Genomic DNA, 23786 nt, shown 5'->3' on the forward strand with positions numbered 1-23786 from the left:
ATCCCTCTTTATATATACCCTGTCTATGTCTCCAATATGAACAACAACAAATATATAATAACGTCATCTCTTCTAATAAGAACTACATAACATACGTTAATTTTGTGTTCGTGTACCAGTCCACTCATAGAAGGGTGGGTGTGGAAAAAAAAAGAACTTCAGTTACCACGGAAAAACACAACGTTTTAGGGTCCATTAAATATACCACGAAAAAATACTAGACGAAATGAAAAGATAATTAAGAAAAAAAAGAAGAAAAACGCATACACACATACGCACAGAGAAAAAAGATATACACACAATGAAAAAAAAGTGTACAAGAAAAAAAAAAGGTCTCGACGTGCCGCAAAAGAAATACTTAATATTGTTTATCGATCGATTATTATTATTTTTTTTATATAAACCGTCGAATAATAATTTTTTTCAATAAATATTTGAATAATTATAATTTATTATATTTGGTTATTATTTTTTATTCTAGGTGTGTCCAAAAAGAAACTGAAGGGTTTGGAATCTATTTAAGTTCAAAACCCTCCAGTAACTTTTTGGACACGTGATATAATAATATGCTTTAAACGAACATAAAAAAAAACATTTTAACATGAAATTATCACAATTGTGTGAGTGAGGTACATCACGTACCAAAGATCACCAAAGTTAAGCAACGTTGAGCCTGGTCAGTAATAAAATAAGTGATCATTTTGGGAATTTTGGTTTTGTATGTGCTCTCCGCTTATCTCGGCATTGTTTCTAGTCAGTCTTGGGTCTCTCCTTGCCACTAGACCCAAGCAGTGCCGATTCAGAAGAGGTGTGGTTACCTCACAATTGCATGTGCAGCTACTTCTACAGGGAGTGTCCATTGTTTCTTGAGACTGAATGGAAACATCGCAATCGTTGATCTGAGAAATATACAGACGTGGAAGAACAGACGAAAAATAATCAGATAATTTTATTAATATTTTTAACGATATTTTAATAGATTGGTAAACAGAAAAACATGTACGAGGTGTCTTCAATAAGTTTCCAGATATTTTTTCGTATGGACACTTTTATTGATAGTACACACATGACACTCTAGTCTCCTTCGAAGTAATCTCCTCCGGCTGCAATGCACTTGTTGTACCGTTCCAACATCTTCTGGAAGGACCCATAAAACTCCTCTTGTGGTAACGTGTCAATGATACTGGTCGAAGCCTCTTTCATCTCGTCACTTGTTTCATAACGACAGCCGCTAAGGTTTTCCTTGAGCTTAGAGAATAACCAAAAGTCACAGTGAGCAAGGTCTGGACTATAAAGATCGTAAGGAACTGTCTTGACGCCCATCTTGGTCAAATAGTCAAATCGTGCACTTATTGTCTCTATAGATACACGACAATCCTTATCCATGGAATTCTTTATTTGGCCAATCAAATCTAGTATTCTGACTTCCTTACTATTCCTACACCTCTCATCATCAATCACAGACTCACTGCTTCCTTGAATCTCTTATGCCAATCGAAAACCGACGCTTGATACATGCAAGATAGTCCAAAAGCAGTCTGAAGATTCCATACGTTTATGTGGCATTTATTTCAAGTTTAAAACAAAATTTTATTGCATATCTCTTCTAAAGTGTCCTCACGTCCAGATTGCATTTTTGAAATTCACCAGCTGTGACAATCAGGCTTTAATAGGGTGTGCTATAACTATTCATTTGAACGCGAACTCATAAAAATTGATCAGTCATCTCATAAGATGTATAGCAATAACATACTGAATTTTCAAGAGTCTATGACAATTTTAAATGAGTGTACAAAAAAAGTCTGGAAACTTATTGAAGGCGTGTATTTAGAAAGTTAAAGATTTTAAATTGTATTTATTTATTTTTTAAGCAGCATCGTCATTTAAAGTCACGTGATTCCATTCGCGCCAATCTAATTTATTTCTGCTTTCTATTGATCGAAACCCCATGCCAAACTCCAGAATATTCATCGGAATTGTTTATTTCAATTGAAGATTCAGCAATATTTTCCGAGTCGAGTGTTTCCGTGCTGTCACAAGGATTTGGAATCATCGTTAATTCTAAATCCTCTTTAATCCCATCCAGTCTCCTCGCGATTCCGAGTCTAGTTACGTTGTGATTTCTGTGTTTTCCGGTTCTCCTTTCGTCTGTCTCTTGTTGCTGTTGTTCAGAGACTTGGGTCTTACCATCGGACGCCGACAACCGAGCGGCCATTTTCTTTTTTCCGTGACGGGTTTTCTCGCGGGACACTCGGTGTTCGTTGGCGAAGCGTTCCTGTGCGTCGATGAGGCCGCGGTCTTTTCTGCTTGTCAGTTTGTCGTACGTTTGACAAGCGGTGTTCGTCCGCTGAACCAGCGCTTGTTCTTTACGAATGGCAACGTCTAGACAGCCGAATCCTGCAAACGTCGACGCTCGTGGTTGTTGTGGTGTCTGTGGTAAAGGGCGGTTCACAACAGACTCAGGGTTAAGATGGGGTATCTCACTGTAGACGTGTTCTCCCTGAAAGAATAAACAAGAAAAAAAAAACGCGGTAAACCCAAAATTGAACTATAGTGATGCTTAATATAGAAGAAGAGAAATAGACTGGAAGGTGAAATTTACTTATGTTCCAGAATGTTTTTTAGATAAGAATTGATCATCTATATATTAATACGATAGCGTGTGTGTGTGTATGTGTGTGTGTATGTGTGTGTGTGTGTGTGTTTATTGCGCTTACATCCGGTTCGTTTAAGTGTTTTTTTAAATTCAATTTTCACCCCAAACAAGGCACAGTGCCACTTTGAAGCAGGAGGGCTACTATTAGGGACTTAATTAGCGGGGTCATTATGAAGGGAGATGAGTAGAAAGATGTTTGCTAACATTACACTTGAACTTCTGCATATCAGTGCAGTTGGGAAAGCAGAATCCCGGAAAGGAGTTCCAAAGACCCGCAGTTCTGGGGAAGAAACTATTGGAGTAAAAGGCTTTCTTGCACCTAGGGATCTCAACTGTAAAGGGATGAGACTTAGTAGCTGGTCGGGTTTGTCGGGGGTAGTTACGTCGGGGAGGTACAAGTGTTTGCAGTTTGTCAGAGCATTCACCATTAAAGTATTTGTAGAACAGGCAGAGGGATGCAACATCTCGTCGATGGGACAGAGGTTGAAGCCTAGATGACAGTTCAGGACCTATCAGGTTGGCGACTCTCTTTTGAACCCTGTCCAGGAGCGAGAGACAAGCAGCAGATGCACCAGCCCAGATGTGACAACAGTACTCCATACATAGGCGAATGGTGGCCTTATAGAGGTATAGGATACTGTCAGTCGTAAGTAGTTTTCTAGCACGGTAGAGGGAGCCAACCTTCCTTGCAGCAGCCTTGGCAATGCTCTCAATATATCTATTCCAGTTCATATTCCCTGTAAACGTTAGGCCAAGGAGTTTAAAAGAAGTACTTTCAGGCAATGTGTTCTTGGCCATTGCTATTGGTTGTAGAAAAGGTTTCTTGTAGTTATTGAAGGAAACAAGCTTAGTCTTAGCAGCATTGAATGTGACCAACCATTTTTGTCCCCATTCCACTACAGATTGGAGGTCATCCTCTAGTGTTTCTGTTATGTTCTTTTTCTTGTGATAAATAATTTTACCAAGAATTTTTCATAAGTTTTGATTTCGGTTTAGACTATAGATGATGGCACTTAAATCATCTATTCTTTATAAATAATTTTAATTCTTCATAAGTTTTGGTTTCAGTTTCGATTATGGCTGAAGGAACTCAAGTTATATATATATATATATATATATATATATATATATATATATATATATATATATATATACATACATTTTTTCATAGTTTTTTTTTTATTTCGGTTTCGATTCAAGCTGATGCACCCAAGTCATATGGATATATTCTTTTTTATTTTTGAAATCGCAACTTTATAATATATAAAAATCGATAGATCATTAACTCTATAATAATATTTTAAGAAATATGCAAGAATTAAAATATCATATGTAAGCGTGCTTTACGACCGGGCTTTGCCGGGCGTTCGTGCTAGCTTGGATAAATACTTTAGCAGTGTTTACAAAAAATAATATCAGAGCGTCTCCATTCACACTTCGTGGAATTTTCACAGATCCCGCTAATATTAAAGTATTATTTATTGATATAGAAATGCATCGAAGTAAACCCCCCCAAAAAAAAACTTTCCTTTTTGATGAAATAAAGGTATCATGCTAAAATAATAACATTATCATTATGAAACCCGTTATTAGCATGCGGAGGGTAGGGTGCTATGTAACTATTCTATACCTTCACCTAACAATGCAGTCAACGATACAGAAAAATGTGAAGTTTAATCACCGCATTACAGTGTGGAATGATAAAATTATCGCCCTAGTAAAGACGATATGATTCCATTTCCGTTTGATGAAAACCGGTTTTCTTTTGTTTTTGCAGACCATCTACTAGTTGGCCAGTTTTATCCTAATCCCAAGAGCGATAGGAGCCCTCTATCATGTTTGCACGTGACACAATGTTACACGAGCGATGTTGGAGATGCGCCGCTATACAACTCCTGCTCTCTATCGATCAAAGTTATGACAACAGAACGATTGCTAAAACCATCAAAATGCAAATCTAGACGGTTCAGTGCTTGAGGGTAATACTCAACGAAGTTTCCGGGCACGGTTATGATGTTTCAAGTAAGAACCACACCATGCCGCCTTATATCTTCGAAGTCGGCTTGAAAGTCAACATCAAAGTGTATCTAGATGTGCTGAAAAGTGTGCTGATCCCTTGGTGCAATGAGGTGGCCGCAGGCAGACCCTGGGTGTGGCGACAGGACTTGATGCCGGTTCACAAGTCCAAAGCGACTCAGGCTTGGCTTCAGAAGGAGTGCTACGACTTTGTACCTTTTCTCTCACTGGCCCATTTCCCCTCGACCTGAACTCACGAGACTACTTTATTTGGTCATACGTCGAGAACATTACCAACATGACATACTACAACACCAAAGCCATCTTGATCGCCACCATTCGCCGAGTATTGGCCGAGCTCCTGTCGCTGCTTGTGGAAAAGATATGCTCCCAGTTCCGGATACGTATTTGAGGCAGTGATTGAGGCTGAAGACGGCAACATTGAATAGATGTCAGCTCTACTACATAATCAAGTTACCTAAATTGATTTTTTCAATAAAATTTTTAAAATAATGTTATCTTTCGAGCGAAAAATTTATCGTTCCAACCTGTACTTTATAATTATTTTTATTGAGTAGTTTAAACTAAGTAAAGACAAATCTGAACGAAGCCACTAAAGTGGGCGAAGGACCCCTCCCACCCCCAGGAAAAAGTATTCAGAAGCCTGACAAAGCAGACGTTGAAAGAAAATGTCATTGTTTTGTTTTGGTTGCGATTAACATAAATGCTTTTAGAAAAGCGACTATTTCCGCTGGTACAAAGTCTAAGACGTATAAGAAGGAAATATGCGCAAATAAATTGTGCGAAACAATGGAAATTGAAAATGTGTAAGGCTTTCTGCGACAGGATAAAAATGTTTTATGCAAGTGAGGAAAACGATGGTAGACATTATAATCCGTTTTCGTTTAGTGTTAATGAATGTTGTTCTCTGAACAGAAACATTCATTTCGAAAGCGCACCTGTTTTATCAAAGAACCAAGTGTTGATTTTTTTTAATTATTTTTGCATAATCATTTGAATTAAAGTTAAAATGACAAAAGTTAAGTGTTATGGTTTAATTGGGTCCTAAAAAGAGACGTTCATTTCGAACGCGCACCTGTCTTATAAAAGAATCTAAAGTTGAGTTTATAGGCTTGGCATTTCTGTTTGTGCGGTGGTAAAACAGCTCAAATGCACTTGTGGCGTTAGGTTGTATAAAAGTGTTAACTTTGCTCGAAATCGGACTTCCTTCTTTAATCGGATTTTTCGATTATCGATTTTCGATACTTATCAAACGCAATCCGATACAAACCATATCTAAGAACACTCCCAGGCACATAAACTAAATTTGTATGTAATTTCAAAGAAATCGGTCCAGCCGTTTCCGAATCAATAGGAACGAACTCACACACACACAAAGTTTCATTTTATATAATCTTTACTATTATATAATAATCACTTTGTGTGCGCGTTTGTGTGTGTGAGAGAGAGAAAAAGAGAGTTTCTTCCTCATACATTCCGAAACGGCTGAGCCTATCTTCTGTAAATTTCACACAAAGTTAATTTATATGTCTGGCAGTGTTCTTAGATATGCACATAAATTCATAAAAAAATATCCAAAATCGAAAAACCCGATCTTAAAAATAGCTTTTTTCTCTTATAGATAAAAAAAATACGGGGGAATATTTTACGTTACACCGGCCAAGGAAGACAATAAAATTTCAGCAAATTTTTCCTTCTTAAAAAAAAAAAACAGATTTATAAATTTGGAGATACAGGTTAGTGGTAGAGCATTCGACTACATATCGAATGATTCTCTGTCCAAACCCGAGTGTACCTCACCATTTTGCTTTTTTTATTATTGATAATGAGTTCAATTTAGGATAAAAGAAGAATTACCATTTGAAATTATTTCTTCGTTTGTATACTTTTAAACTAAACATTAATTAAAAGTGAATTTTCCAGGGCATTTATCATCAAGCCAAATATCAGCTGACGTGATATTGTAAACAAACACAGACGGAATGTGATGAACGACATTATCATTATTATTTTTTTTAATCTTTTTTATTTATTTACTTATTTATTTATTTATTTTTATTTTTATTTTATTCTTTTTTACGAATTAGTCCACCGGGAAAATTATTCCCTGTAATATATAATAATCAATAGAGGATTGATTCTATAATACATACATACACAATCTACATAAATTAAAATATATTTAAGCATATTGTATAACCGGAAAAGAGCACTGGGCTAGTATATAGATAGATAGATAGATAGATAGATAGATAGATAGATAGATAGATAGATAGATAGACAGACAGACAGACAGACAGAGAAAGAAAAATAGGCGGGTAATTATACACAATATACTTACTGTGGTCATATCCAAGCGAGAGTCAAACGTTGCTATCGTATTTTCGTAACCCGGATTGCAAATACTTTTTGCCTTCTCCTTTTTACCAAAGCAACAAAAGCCGCCGATTAAACTGTGAAAATCGAAGATTATAAAATCATCATCATCATCATCATTGTGTAGTCGCTATCAGCTATAAATTAAGTATACATTTGTTTTGTTTTTTATTATTTTACTAGACCCAGCATCCAGCTCTTCCTTACCATCGTAAAAGAGCGACAATCATGGCTATACGGTAGCTAACAGGACTTCTGCATTATTCTAGGGTTGGTTTCTGAGCCAAACCTTCCCATGAGAACGCTTTATTGCTCTCTTTATCGGGAAGGATATTATGGAACTTTTATTAATATTTTCGATTTCGATATAAAAAAGATTATATGAAAATAAAAAAGAATAAAGCAAAGCATTCAATAATGTTTGCTTGAATATATTATAAATGTTTATTTTTGAAATATTGTTAATTTCAATCTATACCGTTTTCGTTTAACGGTTGAGATTGTTATAATAAAAACTGAATCACCGTTATTTTCGAGTGAAGCTTAATGTATCTATTTTATAGGTGCAGAGCATATATAGTCCAAAACTTTGTTGAAATTCAAAGACTTACATTTTTTCTTTTTTGTTACTTTTGTTGATTTCATCTTAGATTTCTTCATTACAGCCGTTTCGTTAATGGGATGGCAATTTTATGATTTTGTGTGTTCATAAAAATTTCCTGTTCTCACCAACTCATCAGATGTTGTTTCCATTCCATGTTACTAACCAAAGGTTGATTTTGTACATGATAAACTTGGTGTCTGGGGAAAAGAAATTTCATCCCCACGTTGTTACAGGTCGGCCATCTTGGGTGTCATACTAACCAAAATTTCTGTTTTAAACCATACTTTCGTATTTTTTTATTTTTTGTCTTAATTTCCATTTTTTCCTATTATTTATTCTTTCCTATTTTTTATTTTTATTTCTGCATTTATGCGTGTTTATTCTAATATTCCTTTTGTTAGTTTCGAATTCTTATTTATTAGTTAATGTCTTTGTTTCAAGGGGAGGTCACTATCATGGAATATATTTTTATTACTAGAGTTACTTTCCTTATATCTTTTTCGTTACCTATATTATACGTTTTGTTTTTCCCTTTCTTTATTTAATTGTTACTTTCTTTTTCATTTTATTTATTTTTAATTATATTTATCCATTTTTTTATTATATTCTTACGATCAATTTTGTTGTTTTATTTATGTTAACATTATTCTTACATGGTGTATTAATCTATGCTGTTCTTTTTTTCTTTTTTATGCTACTCGCTCTACATTTCCGTTTATGTTATTTATTTTTTGTTTTTTGTTTTTAATCTGGTCTAATGCGTGAAATTAAGTATCGATTTCTGTGCAGACATCCGTGAATTACATCTTGTCGTCTGTTTAATAATTTCTCTTCTGATATTAGTATATGGTATGCTTCTAGTATACAAAGACTGCATCTTTTTTATTTGCTTAGTTTATATTTTTCGCTCTATCTACTATGGACCATCTTAATTTATATTCAATTTTATTTTTCTTTAATTCCTTAACCCATACTGCTAATGTGGTTAAGTTTTTCTTGTTTTGTTTTTTTTTTTTCCTGTTTTTTTCGGGTTCTGTTGCTGTTGTTGATAGAACTTCTATCAAGGAACACAAAGCCTGACGTGAATTCCGCGTGACTTACGCACCATTCTGATATTTGAAAAGACTACCGTAAAAACAACAAACAGACTTCTACTGATTCTATGCTCCAACAATAACATGGCAACAAGACATATTGATGATGAAATGTATCTTCTAAATATATTAATAAATTTCAATATAAATTTCAAACAAAATAAATATCTGTAATAATGCGTATCTAATACATATTTAATTTATTCAAACAACCAGCGCTTCTATCAAGGAACACAAACCTTAACACACACACACACACACACACACACACACATATATATATATATATATATATATATATATATATATATATATATATATATATATAAGTACGTATGGCTGTATGTATAAAGAGAGAATGAGAGTGAGAGATGCTATTCCAAACTGGTAGATCATGATAGCAACTTATTAAGCATTGTGTTGTTTCCTTTGATTTGCTCTATTTAACGGCATATCAACCATTTTAGTATTATTTAATGCCAAAGCACAATTCTTATTGAATACGATTCAGTGTATACAATTAATTGAACGCACGTTTCTATTTATTAGTAGTTAGTGGGATTGGGAGGTTCATAACTACCTTTCCCAGCAGTATTAGCGTATATTTTTTGTTTTACATTTTCACCCCAAACAAGGCACATTGCCATTTTGTTGTAGGCGGCTACTATCAGAGATATAGGCATCAGGGCTACTGTGTAGGGAGTTGGGCAGCAAGATGTCGGTTCACGTTGCACTTGAACTTCTGCATGTCAGTAGAGTTGGGGAAGCAGGGAACCGGAAGGGAATTCCAAAGTCTAGCTGTTCTGGGGAAGAAACTACTGGAGTAGAAGGCTCTTTTACATCTAGGGATCTCTACTGTGAAGGGGTGGGATTTAGCTGCTTGTCGGGTTTGTCGGGGGTATTTACGTCGAGGGGGCACAAGTGCTTGCAGTTCGTCAGCGCATTCACCGTTAAAGTACTTGTAGAACAGGCAGAGGGATGCAACATTTCGTTGATGGGACAGTGGCTGAAGTTTAGATGACAGTTCAGGACCTATCAGATTGGCGACTCTCTTTTGAACCTTGTTTAGGAGCGAGAGACTAGTAGCAGATGCACCAGCCCAAATATGACAACAATACTCCATACATGGGCGAATGGTGGTCTTATAGAGGTACAGAATACTTTCGGGCGTTAGTATCTTTCTAGCATGGTAGAGAGAACCTACCTTCTTCGCAGCGGTCCTTGCGATACTCTCAATGCAATTGTTCCAACTCATGTTTCCTGTGAGCGTTCGGCCGAGGCGTTTAAAAGATCATTATTATTATATTTATCACAATAGATCGGTTAAGATTCGAATTCGACGTAGCCGACACCAGAGTCAACGACGGTATAAATTACGTCTATCACGCACTTCAAACACTGTTTGGGATTCGCACCTGCCGAGTTTGAATCCTATCTGTGTTGGCTTACCTGCTAGAACTCTAATATCCAAACTATAATATACTAACACGGAATCCCTCTTGTCTTCAAAGAGCAACTTATAATTGTAAAAGTCCTATATAGATTTTGACCTTTGACCTTTCTCATCTGGACAGCAATATTGCATCGCTAAGTGATTACTTTGTGTCGTCATCTTTGACCTGTTCCTCCTCGAAATAGCCTCGATTGCTATTTCTCCGCGAGAAAATCGATTAGCACAAACCTACCACATTGATTTATGATTGTCTTCTTAACACAATCTTTTTCTGTTGAACAAGCAGAAGATTCAAGACTCGCAGAAGATTCTATCAAGATTTTAGTCTCTGAACATCCCTTGGCCATTTCTTATTTTAATCTCTAATCGAATTTCAACTTTTAATGAACTCACGTAGCAACACACACACAGATATATATATATATATATATGTATATATATATATATATAATATAATATAAAGCTGTGTGTGTGTGTGTGTGTGTGTGTGTGTGTGTGTGTGTGTGTGTGTGTGTGTGTGTGTGTGTGGTCACGAATAGGCTCCTATATGGTTTACTATTTTAAAAAACTGATTACATATAATGATAGAAGATGTATCGAGACACAGGAATGGGTATGTTTGATCTGGCAGAACGGTAGTTCATTAAAATTGTGGGGCCTGCGTTCGCGCCTGGCCCCCAAAGTATGGAAATAAAAAATTTAAAATTAAAAGAAAACGTTTACAAGTGTTTTTGATATAGATGTACATAAGAATACTTTGATAAGTATGTTTTAACTTAAATAGAGATGGTATTATAAAAGTGTGGGGGTCTGCGTTCGCGCCTGGCCTCCATAGAATGGAAATAGGCACAAACTTTAATAAAGACTTTTCATATCTATCTGCGTAAGCATACTTTGATAATTATGTTTCAGTTTGAAGAAATATAGTATAATAAAATTATGGGGTGTTCGTTCGCACCTGACCTCCATAGAATGGAAATATGTCACAAAGTTTAACAAGGTTTTTTAATATAGATCCACAGAATATTGTGATAAGTGTTTCCGTGTGAACAGGTATGGTATAATAAATTATGGGGTTTATCTATTTTATTCTTACTTTCATCATATTTTGCTTTGGTTTTGATACCCCCAAATTCGAGGCTATCTCATTACAACCCTTCCTTTTCATAACCTATCATACTTTCATAAATCAGAGTCGATTTTCTGTAGGCTGTTTTTGAACCTAGTCAACGACGGGTACTTTTGCTAGTATATATATATATATATATATATATATATATATACAATGTATGTATATATAAAAAAATTTTAGTATTTCATTTTCTTATATATTGTTTTGTATATTTTTTTAAAATTTATTATTCTTTTCTGACCTTTTTATCACCATCATATCGCTTTTCGTCCCTTTCTACCCCATCATATTGCCCCCAATAAACATTTTTCCGAATTCAAAAAAATTTTCTATTTATACTCTGAATGTTTTCAAATACGGTGTTGTCCACTTGCCTTTACTTTTGTATAATGCCTTTACTTTTTTATAATGCCGGCGTTTTATCCACTTCTGACGAGAAGCATTTAGCTTCGAAATGTCATGACCAATAGAGATTTTTCCCTCGTTCCTCTTTCTGTAACCCTTATTGACTTGATAGTGTAATAAAGTTCCTATGAAATTTTACGCTTTATCGCCTTAACTTAATACACACACACACACACACACACACACACACACACACACACACACACACACATATATATATATATATATATATATATATATATATATATATAAATGACAAATATCTATATTCCAAATTCTAAATGTCAAGATGCTGATCATCTTACCGTTTATTTCTTTAAATACGTTGACATTCACAATTCTTGACAGTATCTGTTTCGTAGCGCAGAATCAGTCATGTGATTATTTTGTCAATTTTTGTATTTGTATTTGCTCTGTAATTACATCGAGCTTCATAAATTAAAGGACTGGTATAAATAAAAGGTGAAATATAATTGATTAAACATATTTCTCCATAAACATATACTACACAGACATATATATATATATATATATATATATATATATATATATATATATATATATATATATATATATATTTCAGGAATTTTATATTTTATTTTATATATATATATATATGAAATAAAATGGAGGTGGAAGGACCTGGATACTCAACGTTTCGCCCGATTTATGCGGGCTTCTTCAAGAGGGATGGTCATTGACGAGAGAGTCGGAGGATTGGGGCTAAATATAATGATGGGAGGGAGCAACGTGTTTCCTTATGTAAATTATATATATATATATATATATATATATATATATATATATATATATAAAATATAAAATTCCTAAAATTGAAAAAAAATATTTCCAATTTTTTTAAAAGCTTTTACACCTGTAAGGAACGCATACAAAATTTTAATTATTCGACAAGTAGTACATATAAAACAAGAAAACCCCTTATTCCATGGAGTTTCGAAGAATGCAAATCTTCTCATCAGGAGGAAGAGGTTCGCAATATATACAATAAATTTTATCAGGTTAATGCATTAGAATATATATATATATATATATATATATATATATATATATATATATATATATATATATATATACTTATCAACAGACAGGTTATTTCGAAGTATCACAGATATTCTTTGCGGCTATATTTATTTTGGTGTGAAGTTTTCTTAATTGTGGTTGAACTTTTTTATTTTAATGGGTTGAACATTTTTTTATTTTAATGGCCTTCCATTGTTAACTTCAAATTAAAAGAATCCCGACGGGTTTAACTGTTGATGTACGACAAATTAATGCACAACAAATGGTTCATTTTGTTTTTGTTTTTTGTTTTGTTTTATTTTTTTTTTTGTTTGCTTGTTTGTTTGTTTTTCACTAAAAATGCTTGTAAAAAAAATAAACAAATTATTTATCAGTTTTGGGGAAATATTTGTTTAAAGAAAATACGTGGCTAAAATATAAAGAAATTTCCCAAGTTAAAATAAAAACGTATTTTTTATGTTTTTAAAATCATAAATGTTTTTTGCTTGAGTGTAAATGTTTACAAAAAATTACAATGAAAAATACATATATCAACAAATTATTTAGTTTTCTCAACCTCAGGCTGAAAAAATAAAACTTTTTTTAATGTTTTCCAAAAATTTTAGCATAAAATAGCATGGCAATCCATCTAACTTAAAATCGGTTGCTTCTTGTTATTCTTGACATGAGAATCATTGCTCAAATGACGTGCCTAAATATCGCATAAATAAGGACTCAGTAAGAGCTAGTTGTCGTACATTTGTCGTGCTTTAATTAATGCACGAAACTTTAGGCAAAACAACCTTTTGGGCGACAAATTAAGTTATGACAAATTAAGATACGACAAATTTAGGCACAAGAAAATTATGCACGACAAATTTACGACAACTTCACCTGTTGATTATCTATTAGTGTAACGTTTAGGCATGACAAATTTAGGCATGATACAATTAGGGTCGATAAATTTCGATACGACCTATTCAAGCACGTCATATTAACGTACGAAAATTTAGGCACAAAATTTGGAACGTCAAATTAAGTTAAGACAAAATAACGCATGTCAAATTTAGGCACGACAAATTAAACTACCACAAATTGCTCCCGCTGTTTTTGTTGGGGGTTTTTTTTTTCGCTAAAAACCATGGTAAAAAGTAAAGAAGATTTTTTTTCAGACTCGATGAAAATAAAAAAAGATTAAATGTTCCTTTCAGTTAAAAGAAAAGCATATTTCCTTTTTAACGTGGCAAATATGCTTTTGTCTTTCTATAGTGATTTCGTTTTTCTATAGTAACTGTTTAAATACTAAATGCTTACAAAAAATGACAATAAAAAGGAAATATATTAACAAAGTATTTAATGATCATAAATCTTGGTCAGTCTGAAAGAAAAATTGTTTTATCTTTTTTACAAAAATTTTTAGCGAGAAAAAACAGCATCGCAATCAGTCTAACTTGAAATCGTTTGCTTCCTTTTACTCTTGACACATTAATCCCAGCTTGCTCGAATGACGTGCCTTAATGGCACACGAATAAAGAATCAGCAGGAGCCATTTGTCGCGCCTTGTCGTGCTTTTATGTGTCGTACATAAATAGTCAAACTTCTTTTAATTTGAAATTGAGCTTTGTAAAGTCTAATATTAAGCTTTTTTTTAAGCTTGAGCTTTAAAGTTAAGCTTCAGTTGTAAAGTTAAATTTATATGTAGAAACACTGCTTACTTTTTGACGTCAGACCTTTTTTGCCAGAAAATTATAATGGCAATAAAAACGACGAGGGCAACCATTCCACAAACGATGATGGGGATATAGGTATTTGCTTCCGGAGTATCAAATTCAAAACTATTCGACAACGTAACACTTGAGGACCAGACGTTGTCATCAACAAGAGTTGTTTGGACGGAAGTTGCGTTTGTTGTTTGTGATAATGTTTCTGTTGTTTTCTTTGTTTGTGTGACCAACGTAGTTTTGGTATATTCTCTCGTTCTTCTGCGCAATGTGAGATTCCAATCCCTCATTTGTTCCGGCCAAAACGTTCTGCAATCTGATACAGATTGGATTTGATCGTCGGAAATACCAACATCTGCAAAAGAAAAGATTGGCAAAAATATAGAAAATAATTAATTTAATATTACTGTTCATCTTTATTATTTGGCGCAGTGGATAAAGTAGTTAGTGATTCAGTTGTAAACGTTACACTCTTCTAGCAGTTAAAGCTTCAATCCTCAGTTCAGGTGACACCCAAAATACGATTATTATTTAGAAAATTAGAAGATGTAACCAGTTTCCTTTCTGTTTCCGAGTTTTTGAGATGAGGATTTATTAGTCATATTTTTTGGATTCTTCGGACTGCTGCTCTCATTTGGAGTGTTATTTTCGTTTTGACTGGTTTTACCTCTGATCTTCCTCATGTGTATCTTGTCCAACTCGGAAATCTTTCTGTTGAACTCGGGAATCTTTCTGTCGAACTTGAGAATCTTTCTGTCGAACTCGGAAATCTGCAAAGGATTTCGAATGGAACTCCTTATTTAATCCTCGGGGTAGCTTATTTTCGTTATGTCAACCACAACGTAACGGATAAAATACTGGGTAAAATCTAGTTGTACAAGACACTCTTCTGGATGTTGAAGGTTCAATACTCAGTGGGGGCGATACTTAGAATACAACTTTGAATTACCTGGCTTCTGCCGGGTCATGGCTGACGAAACGAGAGCATTCTACCCTCGCTAAAAAAAATACTGGTAGAGGATTACGTTTTCGCACAATTAGTGATAGTTATAAGATGAGTTTCTACCAATATTTTGTTTAATTTTCGATAGTTGAGCCATTATTGAGGGTCCAAATTGCTATACCAAATCCATCTTTTTTTTTTTTCATTATAACTAAACAAACTTGACACTATTTTCGTTTCAAAGTAAATAAACCTTTAAAATAAGTTGAAACAAAATAAGTTAGCCTCATGTTGGTAGCTTGCCTTTGTGATATATTTTTCAACCTTTTTTTTTTTTTTGTAATATATATAATATAATGTATAAAGATTTTTATTAGTGGCGCCATCTATATGTCAGACACAGGACGTATTGAGCGATGTGTCATGTTTTGACTTGGAAGAAGGCGTAGACTAAACTCAAGAGGGCTGCAAATTGATGTTAACATTTACTCTTGTGCCACGATGGGGGTACAGGGTTCGAAACTAGGTAGCGTCAGTTTTTCACTCAAAATTATCTGCCACGGATTGTATGATCAATGATCGATGAAAATAAATGCCGGAATGTCTTCGGGCAAGCTGATGCGATAAATAATCAAATAATACACTGATTTAATCGTCGTTTTTCAGTTTAAACGAGAAAACAGAAAATGGCCGGAAGACATTTCTTTTTTCACCACCGACAGCTTCACCGTCCCCAAAAAGTCAATCCGCCTTCACCGTGGTAGGAGCGGTAGTGAGGTGGTAGTTTCAGAGCTATGTCCTCTCTCTCTCTCTCTCTCTCTCTCTCTCTCTATATATATATATATATATATATATATATATATATATATATATATATATACTTCATTTACTCACATAAACCTAATATACGAAAGTATAGATTTATGCGTAAACTTTAAGTATTTACTTCAAAAGTGCTCAATACGTAGGTAGAGCTAGTTAGTAATTTATAAAATATATATGGCGATTAAGCTACACTGAATATTCTGCGTTTCATCCAACTATAGGATTCGTCAGGCTTATAAGCGCATAGTGGATGAAACGCAGAATATTCAGTGTAGCTTAATCGCCATATATATTTTATAACTTACTATATATATATATATATATATATATATATATATATATATATATATATATATATATATATATAATTGATTGATTTATTTATAAACTATATAAACACATATTCCAAAGGCGGACCAGTGGTTTTATTGTATTGAATCAACCATTTGTGGCTGAATGAAATCCATACAGCTCATCAGCGACTTTGAAAAAGCGAAGCAACGCAAAAATAAACAGAGAAAAACACCGTGTAACCTTACTCGGAGTTCCTGTTGTAAAGATAGACCTTAGTAACCGACGCTAAGAGATTTTGTTTACGGAAGGAAGGTCTATCTTTACAACATGAACTCCGAGCAACGACAACGGACAAAGTATAATTCGTTGCTAGTCCAAACCCATAGCTTCGGAGTTCAACGCGCTCGGTTAGTATGAAATTTACTTAGGGTGAAAAGTGATTAAAGATAATTGCAAGAATACGTGTTTACTTACCTGCCAGTCTGCATCGAGACCACGGTTTGTGGATATCACAGATTTGAAGAGATGCAAAAAAACAGTTCTGTGTCTGGGCATTGAAGACTGCACCCTTGGCGCAACGCCTCCGCAGGATGTCTTGCGGACTGCATTGATAATAATAACGACAGTCACATGGATCGATTCTCACAAGGACGCAAGGCTTCAAAAGGCGCGTGCAATTCTCTACAAGAAGTTAAGATATTGATATTGACGATGATGATGATGATGATATTATTATTATTATTATTATTATTATTGTTGTTGTTGTTGCTGTTATTATTATTATTATTATTATTATTATTACTATTATTATTATTATGAAGAAGAAGAAGAAGAAGAAGAAAGGAGAAGAAGAAAGGTGAAAACGTACAACACATCGTCAGGAAAGGAGTACAAGAGGCGTCATGAAAATATTGCAAGGAAGATGTATGCGATTCTATACAAGAAGTTAAGATATACATCTATGCATAAGCTACAGGCACTAGTCGGACATATAGAAACTGCTACAGAAGTAAAACACAGCGAAACACTGCATGGAATCACGGAAATTGAAACTGTATCATTTACCACACCACCCTCAAATAAAAAAGTGTCAGCATCAACTAACGCCACACCAAATAGTCATGAAGGTCATGGACGATAGAAAAGCCGATGGGAGGAGGAGAGCACTAACAAGCCTTACACTGCGTGAGTGCGAAGAGGACTAAGACAATGGGGAAGCTTATTGCCGCCCAAATATCAGTGAAGACCAATGCTCATTGTGGCTATTGCGATAAAGCAAATTCATTTGCAAATGTTATCGAAAGAGGTGGCGAATACTGAAATCTGGGGAGACTTGTTGCAACCCAGACTGCAGGGAACACCACTGGCTACTGTCAGTGAGCAATACTTGATCATGACCTGTGTGAGAACTTCCAGTGAATACAAATAATAATAATAATAATAATAATAACAATAATAATAATAATAATAATAATAATAATAATAATAATAATAATAATAATAATAATAATAATAATAGGTGAATGCAGAAAACTGGCCCAAAAGGAATACAAAAACAGGCATGACCAAGTGGGAAGGGCGGTGCACTGGGAATTGTGCAAACGACTGCATTTAAAGCGTACAGACAAATGGTACAAGCATAAACCCGCAACAGCACTCGAAAACGAGAACCACAAAATCCTATGTGACATGGTCATACAGACGGACAACCCCATCCAAGCAAGAAGACCAGATGTCGTAATAATTAACAAGAAAGAAAAATCCTGTCAAATTGTAGACTTTGCTGTCCCAGCTGACCACAGGGTGAGTATGAAAGAAAAGGAGAAACGAAGCAAATACATAGAGCTAACCAGAGAGTTAAAAGGGATTTGGATGATGAAGAAAATCAAAATAGTACCGATAATAGTAGAAGCACTAGGAACAATTCTGAAAAACTTCGGAAAAACAATGTCAGAAATTGGAATCAGAGGAATAACTGCAAAAATACAACGACTAACGATAATGAAAACGACGGAAATATTAAGGAAAATCCTTGAATGCGCAGAATAATACAAGAAGACAATATAACGACTAAGCGTTACAGGGAATGAAGAACACCGGAGCTGCATATCTACAAGTTCTACACCCCCATCATGCACTCCCCCATAGTTTCACCACCGCTCCTCCCAATAAAAAGTGACACCAAAGAACTGAGAAGGGTCAAGAAGGACTGAAAGACCGAGGAGAGAGCACCAGCCAGACCTCAGTTGGACAAGTCAAAGAGAACTGGGACTTTGGGGAGGCTTAGTGCCACTCAAATTCCAGTATAAACCAATGGCCACTGCCGGCGAGAAATCAATGGTAAGAGGCTGTTGTAATGATGCAAATTCATTTGCAAATGCTATCGAAGGAGGTGGAGAGAACTGGACGTCTGGGGAGACTTGTTGTCACTCAGCCTCCAGAGAACACCACAGGTTTCCAATCAGATCGTTTGTTGACTTGTGCGGAAGCTCCATGTGAGGCAATAATAATAATAATAATAATAGTAATAATAATAATAATAATAAGGCAGGTGCTCGTCTGAACTCCAATCTCTGGTCCCCCCTCGCCAATCTTTCACGAAAAACACCCGTCTAGCTGAATCCACTGTGAAAAATTTCCCCCACTCTATATCTGTGCCTAAATCAAAACGCAGATTCCATGAACAAAGCTTCTTTCTTAGAACTGCACGCCTGTGGAACTCTGTTCCGTCTGCCTGCTTCCTACCGGACTACAACTTGGATGTGTTCAAGTCCAATGTTAACAAATTCCTAATGAACCGCCCCCTTAAGTAAACACTTCATCAAATCTCCACACTAACGTAATGTACTTGCAATAACCCTTATCCCTGAGTGGCTTCCGGGCCTTGATAAGTGGTGATCACTGTGTAAAAAAAAATGAATAAATGTAAACAAAGGGAAAACAAAAACAGAATAACCGGATCCGACAGATACAAAACACTAATGGATATGGGAATAGCGACCGGATCAAATAGAAATGCCGAATGATTGAAAGACAGTGATTTGGACCCAAGGTTGGAATCACGAAAGGAAAACACGAAACACTGATTAGGTATAAGAAAGATATATTAACAAATGGTTACCAGGATAGGATAAAGGGTAAGCGGAGCTTACTATCTGGTGGTGTTCAATATGGGTAGTCGTATGTGTTGCGCATTACTAGTACTCCTGCTGATTCTATGGTATTACAATACTGCTCTCTGCGAGTGTTATCTCACATCGTAATAACGTGCTGGAAGAGTCCATTATGCAGGTAAGTTTCGATCTCGCAACAGACAAGAAAGAAGAGTCACAGCAAATCGAAGAAAGGCTGAATAATTAAATCAATAAGGAAGCCCTGGGGACACCCCTATGGAAAATGGCAAACTGGAAGCGATGAAGTTTTGCGTTAAACTTGTAGGAAATATACTAGACAGACAGACAGACAGACAGACAGACATTATTATTATTACTATTATTATTATTATTTTTTTTTTAATAATAATAATAATAATAATAATAATAATAATAATAATAATAATAATAATAATAATAATAATAATAAAGTCTTCACTTTAAAAACATTAAAAATACGTTAAAACATATTAAAACTACTTTAAAACATATTAAAAGTACTTTGGAAAATATTATTAAAAAATACTTTTCAAACATATCATTTGCTTTTACATTGAATTTTTTAAGTTTACATGATAAATACTTTTTAATTTGATTTTTTTTTTGTTGATATCTTGAAATAAAATTATTTTTTTAGTATTTACACTGAAATATTTACATGAAAAAAAAATGTAATTTAAAATCAAAAAATATTTTTTATTACCATATATTTTATTTACATATATTTAAAAGCAAAGATTAAGACTATATTTAATGTAAACTTTTTAAATAGATTTTCAAAGTAAAAGCTACTTTTTATGTAAAGTTTTCAAAAGTAGAGTCATGCCAGTAATAATCAGAAGAAACTTTCCCTTGTATACACCGGCCTTTTTTTTTTTTTTTACACAATGATCACCACTTATCAAGGCCCGGAAGCCACTCAGGGATAAGGGTTATTGCAAGTACATTACGTTAGTGAGGAGATTTGCTGATATGTTTACTTAAGGGGGCGGTTCATTAGGAATTTGTTAACATTGGACTTGAAGACAACCAAGTTGTAGTCCGGAGGGAAGCAGGCAGACGGAACAGAGTTCCACAGGCGTGCAGTTCTAAGAAAGAAGCTTTGTTCATGGAATCTGCGTTTTGATTTAGGCACAGATATAGAGTGGGGGAAATTTTTCACAGTGGATTCAGCTAGACGGGTGTTTTTCGTGAAAGATTGGCGAGGGGGGACCAGAGATTGGAGTTCAGACGAGCATCTGCCATGGAAATAACGATAAAACAAGGACAGGCTCGCCTTGTCAAACGATCAACCAATTTATGCTATGAGGATATGCTAGAAGGAAAAAGAGAGGAAGCCAAGGAGAAGGTGGAGAGACACTGTTTCCAATTGCATATCTCTCAGCAGTTAGGCGTCCATCAACCAATTTGCCCTGGATCGGAAGGAATAGCGAAAAATAAGTCATATGAGTTCGCAATACGCACAATGCGGAAGATGCAACTCATGATGATGACACCGGCAAGAATTGACTTCCGCTAAACAAAGCGGAAGTAAAATAAAACAGTTGTAACCAAAAAAAATGTATTCCTCATCTTATATATAAAGTAAAGTAGATGTTCATCTGTTTGCTTTAACCTGTATAGATTGATAAATAAATCCTACATTTAAAAATCTGCTTCGTATGCGATTTTTTTTTACATAGGCATCACCACATTATCAAGGCCAAGAGGCCACTCAAGGATAAGGGTTAAAGAGTGTACAGTAGAAATTGGACATTATAGTAATCATTAGTAATGAAAATTTGGTAAAGTTGATAACTTATATGGAACGGCTCATCAAGAACTTATTTACGTTAGACTTGAACACAACCATATTGTAGTCAGCCGGAAAGCAGGAAAACGGAAGACAATTCCACAGGCGTGCAGTTCTAAGAAAGAAGCTTTGTTCATAGAATCTACGTTTAGGTTTAGGTACAGATAAAGAGTGGGGGGAATTATTGATAGTGTTTACAGCTAGACGAGTGTTTCTTGTGAAAGTTTGGCGAGGGGGGACCATAGATTGAAGCTCAGTCGAACACTTTCCATGAAAATAACGATACATCAGAGACAAACTCGCAACATCTCTTCTGTGAGATAGAGGTTGCAAGGAAGAGAAAAGGACATCTCCTACGAGGCTACGAAGTCTATTTTGAACTCTATCAAGGCAGGCCAAGTCCTTTCTAGCAGCTCCTGCCCAGATGTGGCAACAGTATTCCATCCTTGGACGTACCTGGCTCTTATATAGATAGAGAATAGCATCAGCAGTGAGATATCTACCGGATCGATAGAAAGATCCCACCATTTTTCCAGCGGCCTTGGCAACAGATTTGATGTACGTGTTCCATTTAAGATCAGGAGTAATGAAATGGTCAAGCCAAGAAGTTTGTCAAAACTTGAGGCCTCCTGAAGACGAGAGCCATTCATTTCAATTGATGTCAGATGTGGATCAGAATGTTGATGATGTAAAGAGAGAAGCTTGGTTTTAGATGCATTAAAAGTAACCAGCCATTCTTTACCCCATTGTACTACGTGGTCAAGATCAGAGGAGAGAGAATTGGAGAGAACTTGGTCGTTTACTGTCTTAGATGTGCTACCATAAATGGTAGTGTCGTCAGCATAGATGTCTACAAATGATGTAAGGATGTGATTTGGAAGATCATTAATGTAGATCAGGAAAAGAGTTGGGCCCAGAAGCAGAAGTAAAATAAAACAGTTGTAACCAAAAAAATATATTCCTCATCTAATATATAAAGTAAAGTAAGATGTTCATTTATTTGCTTAAACCTGTATAGATTGATAAACAAATCCTACATTTAAAAATCTGCTTCGTATGCGATTCGATGCCAGAATGATTTCCACTCACCTTTTAATATCATTCTTGCTTTCAAATAAAACAGCTTTCTTTTTTCACTGATCTGTAATAAAAAAAGAGAAATAAAAATAACAGATTCTTTCCATTGATTGGTTGTTTCTGGGTTTGTTTGATTTTGGGAAGAAGGGAGCTTTAAATACATCCTTATCGTTGATCATGTTTAAGGTTTAAAACCCTGTGTTAGTCGTCTGGGTTTTCCAAACATGGTTCGTCCAATAAGTTGTTTATACATCGCAATATAAAAGTGTTTGTAATGTTATTATTTCGTAAAATATAGTTATTCTGCTGGTTTAACTGTTGAACAATTTGAATCACTTGTATCTTGTATTAATATAAAATCTATATAAATAAAACAGCAGACGTATGTGTGTAAATATTTAACAGATAAACTCTTAAACTACTGATCACATAATACTGTAATTAACAGGAAATAGTAATTATACACTAGGGATGGTTTATGACGAGTAAAATCTTTGTTTGGGTTGATGAATAACGCGTACAGACATATATTAGCAAGTTGAAATGCGAAATGTTCATTTCAACTGGCCGACATGTTTTTACTTCTTTCAGTGCATGCACACATAAAATTGATTTTTTTTTTCAAGTGTGCTAATATTTAGACTTTATTATCTTTCACTCGATAACAACATCGCTAGAGAATGCGGTTGGAACGCAAAATGTTTTGGTTTCGATTCTAGCTGATGGCACTAAGTAATTTTTTTTTTTTTTTTTTTGCTATCATGTCTTTGTATTAATTAATGGGAATATCTGCATGAGTTTAAATATATTTAAACGTATTTTACGTCAAGAGAACTAAAAAATATTTATTTACAGGCTTGGAAAATAAAACTTTTCTTTTTTAATTTATTAGAGAATTTTTACTGTCTTTTAAGACGATAAATATTTTTGGACAATTATGTTTTTGCCGGAAATTCCTCACAAACACAAAACTCAATTTAAAAAAAATGATACTTTTCCTAAGGAAATCTTTAATGGTAGGAGACAGATTCTGAGTGCAGTTTTGACAGAAAAGCTTACTTGGGCTAATGTCATGTTCCTACGTTTCTTTTCCTCTTTCTTATTTTTTCCAAGTAATACACAAATATTACTCGAAATTCTGAAATTAGAAATATCTATAACCTAATTTTAATAATGTTATTTTTCTTTAAATCAAATTATTACTC

The 23786-nt window shown here is 34.6% G+C and overlaps 1 protein-coding gene across 1 annotated transcript; it reads right to left on the reverse strand.

Moving 5' to 3' along the window:
- Positions 1 to 1911: 1911 nt before the first annotated feature.
- On the reverse strand, positions 1912 to 22643 carry LOC145252415 (uncharacterized). Its single transcript, XM_080111802.1, has 5 exons — positions 22594 to 22643; positions 17035 to 17241; positions 14493 to 14853; positions 7035 to 7146; positions 1912 to 2500 (listed from the first exon to the last, which is right to left on the reverse strand). The coding sequence occupies exons 1-5, from the start codon at positions 22604 to 22606 to the stop codon at positions 1919 to 1921; spliced, it is 1275 nt and encodes a 424-aa protein (XP_079967928.1). The 5' UTR covers positions 22607 to 22643; the 3' UTR covers positions 1912 to 1918.
- Between the last annotated feature and the right edge of the window lie 1143 nt (positions 22644 to 23786).

The sequence above is a fragment of the Euprymna scolopes genome, chromosome 29 (assembly GCF_053919585.1).
Source record: "Euprymna scolopes isolate OS-2025 chromosome 29, ASM5391958v1, whole genome shotgun sequence".
NCBI classification, from domain to species: Eukaryota; Metazoa; Mollusca; class Cephalopoda; order Sepiida; family Sepiolidae; genus Euprymna; species Euprymna scolopes.

Excerpts from the sequence above, each read along its gene's own strand:
- LOC145252415 (XM_080111802.1), bottom strand. Across the intron at positions 14,854-17,034 it reads GTCTCGATGCAGACTGGCAG|ATGTTGGTATTTCCGACGAT; the intron begins GTAAGTAAACAC and ends TTTCTTTTGCAG. Across the intron at positions 7,147-14,492 it reads AAAAGGTCTGACGTCAAAAA|TTTAATCGGCGGCTTTTGTT; the intron begins GTAAGCAGTGTT and ends CGATTTTCACAG.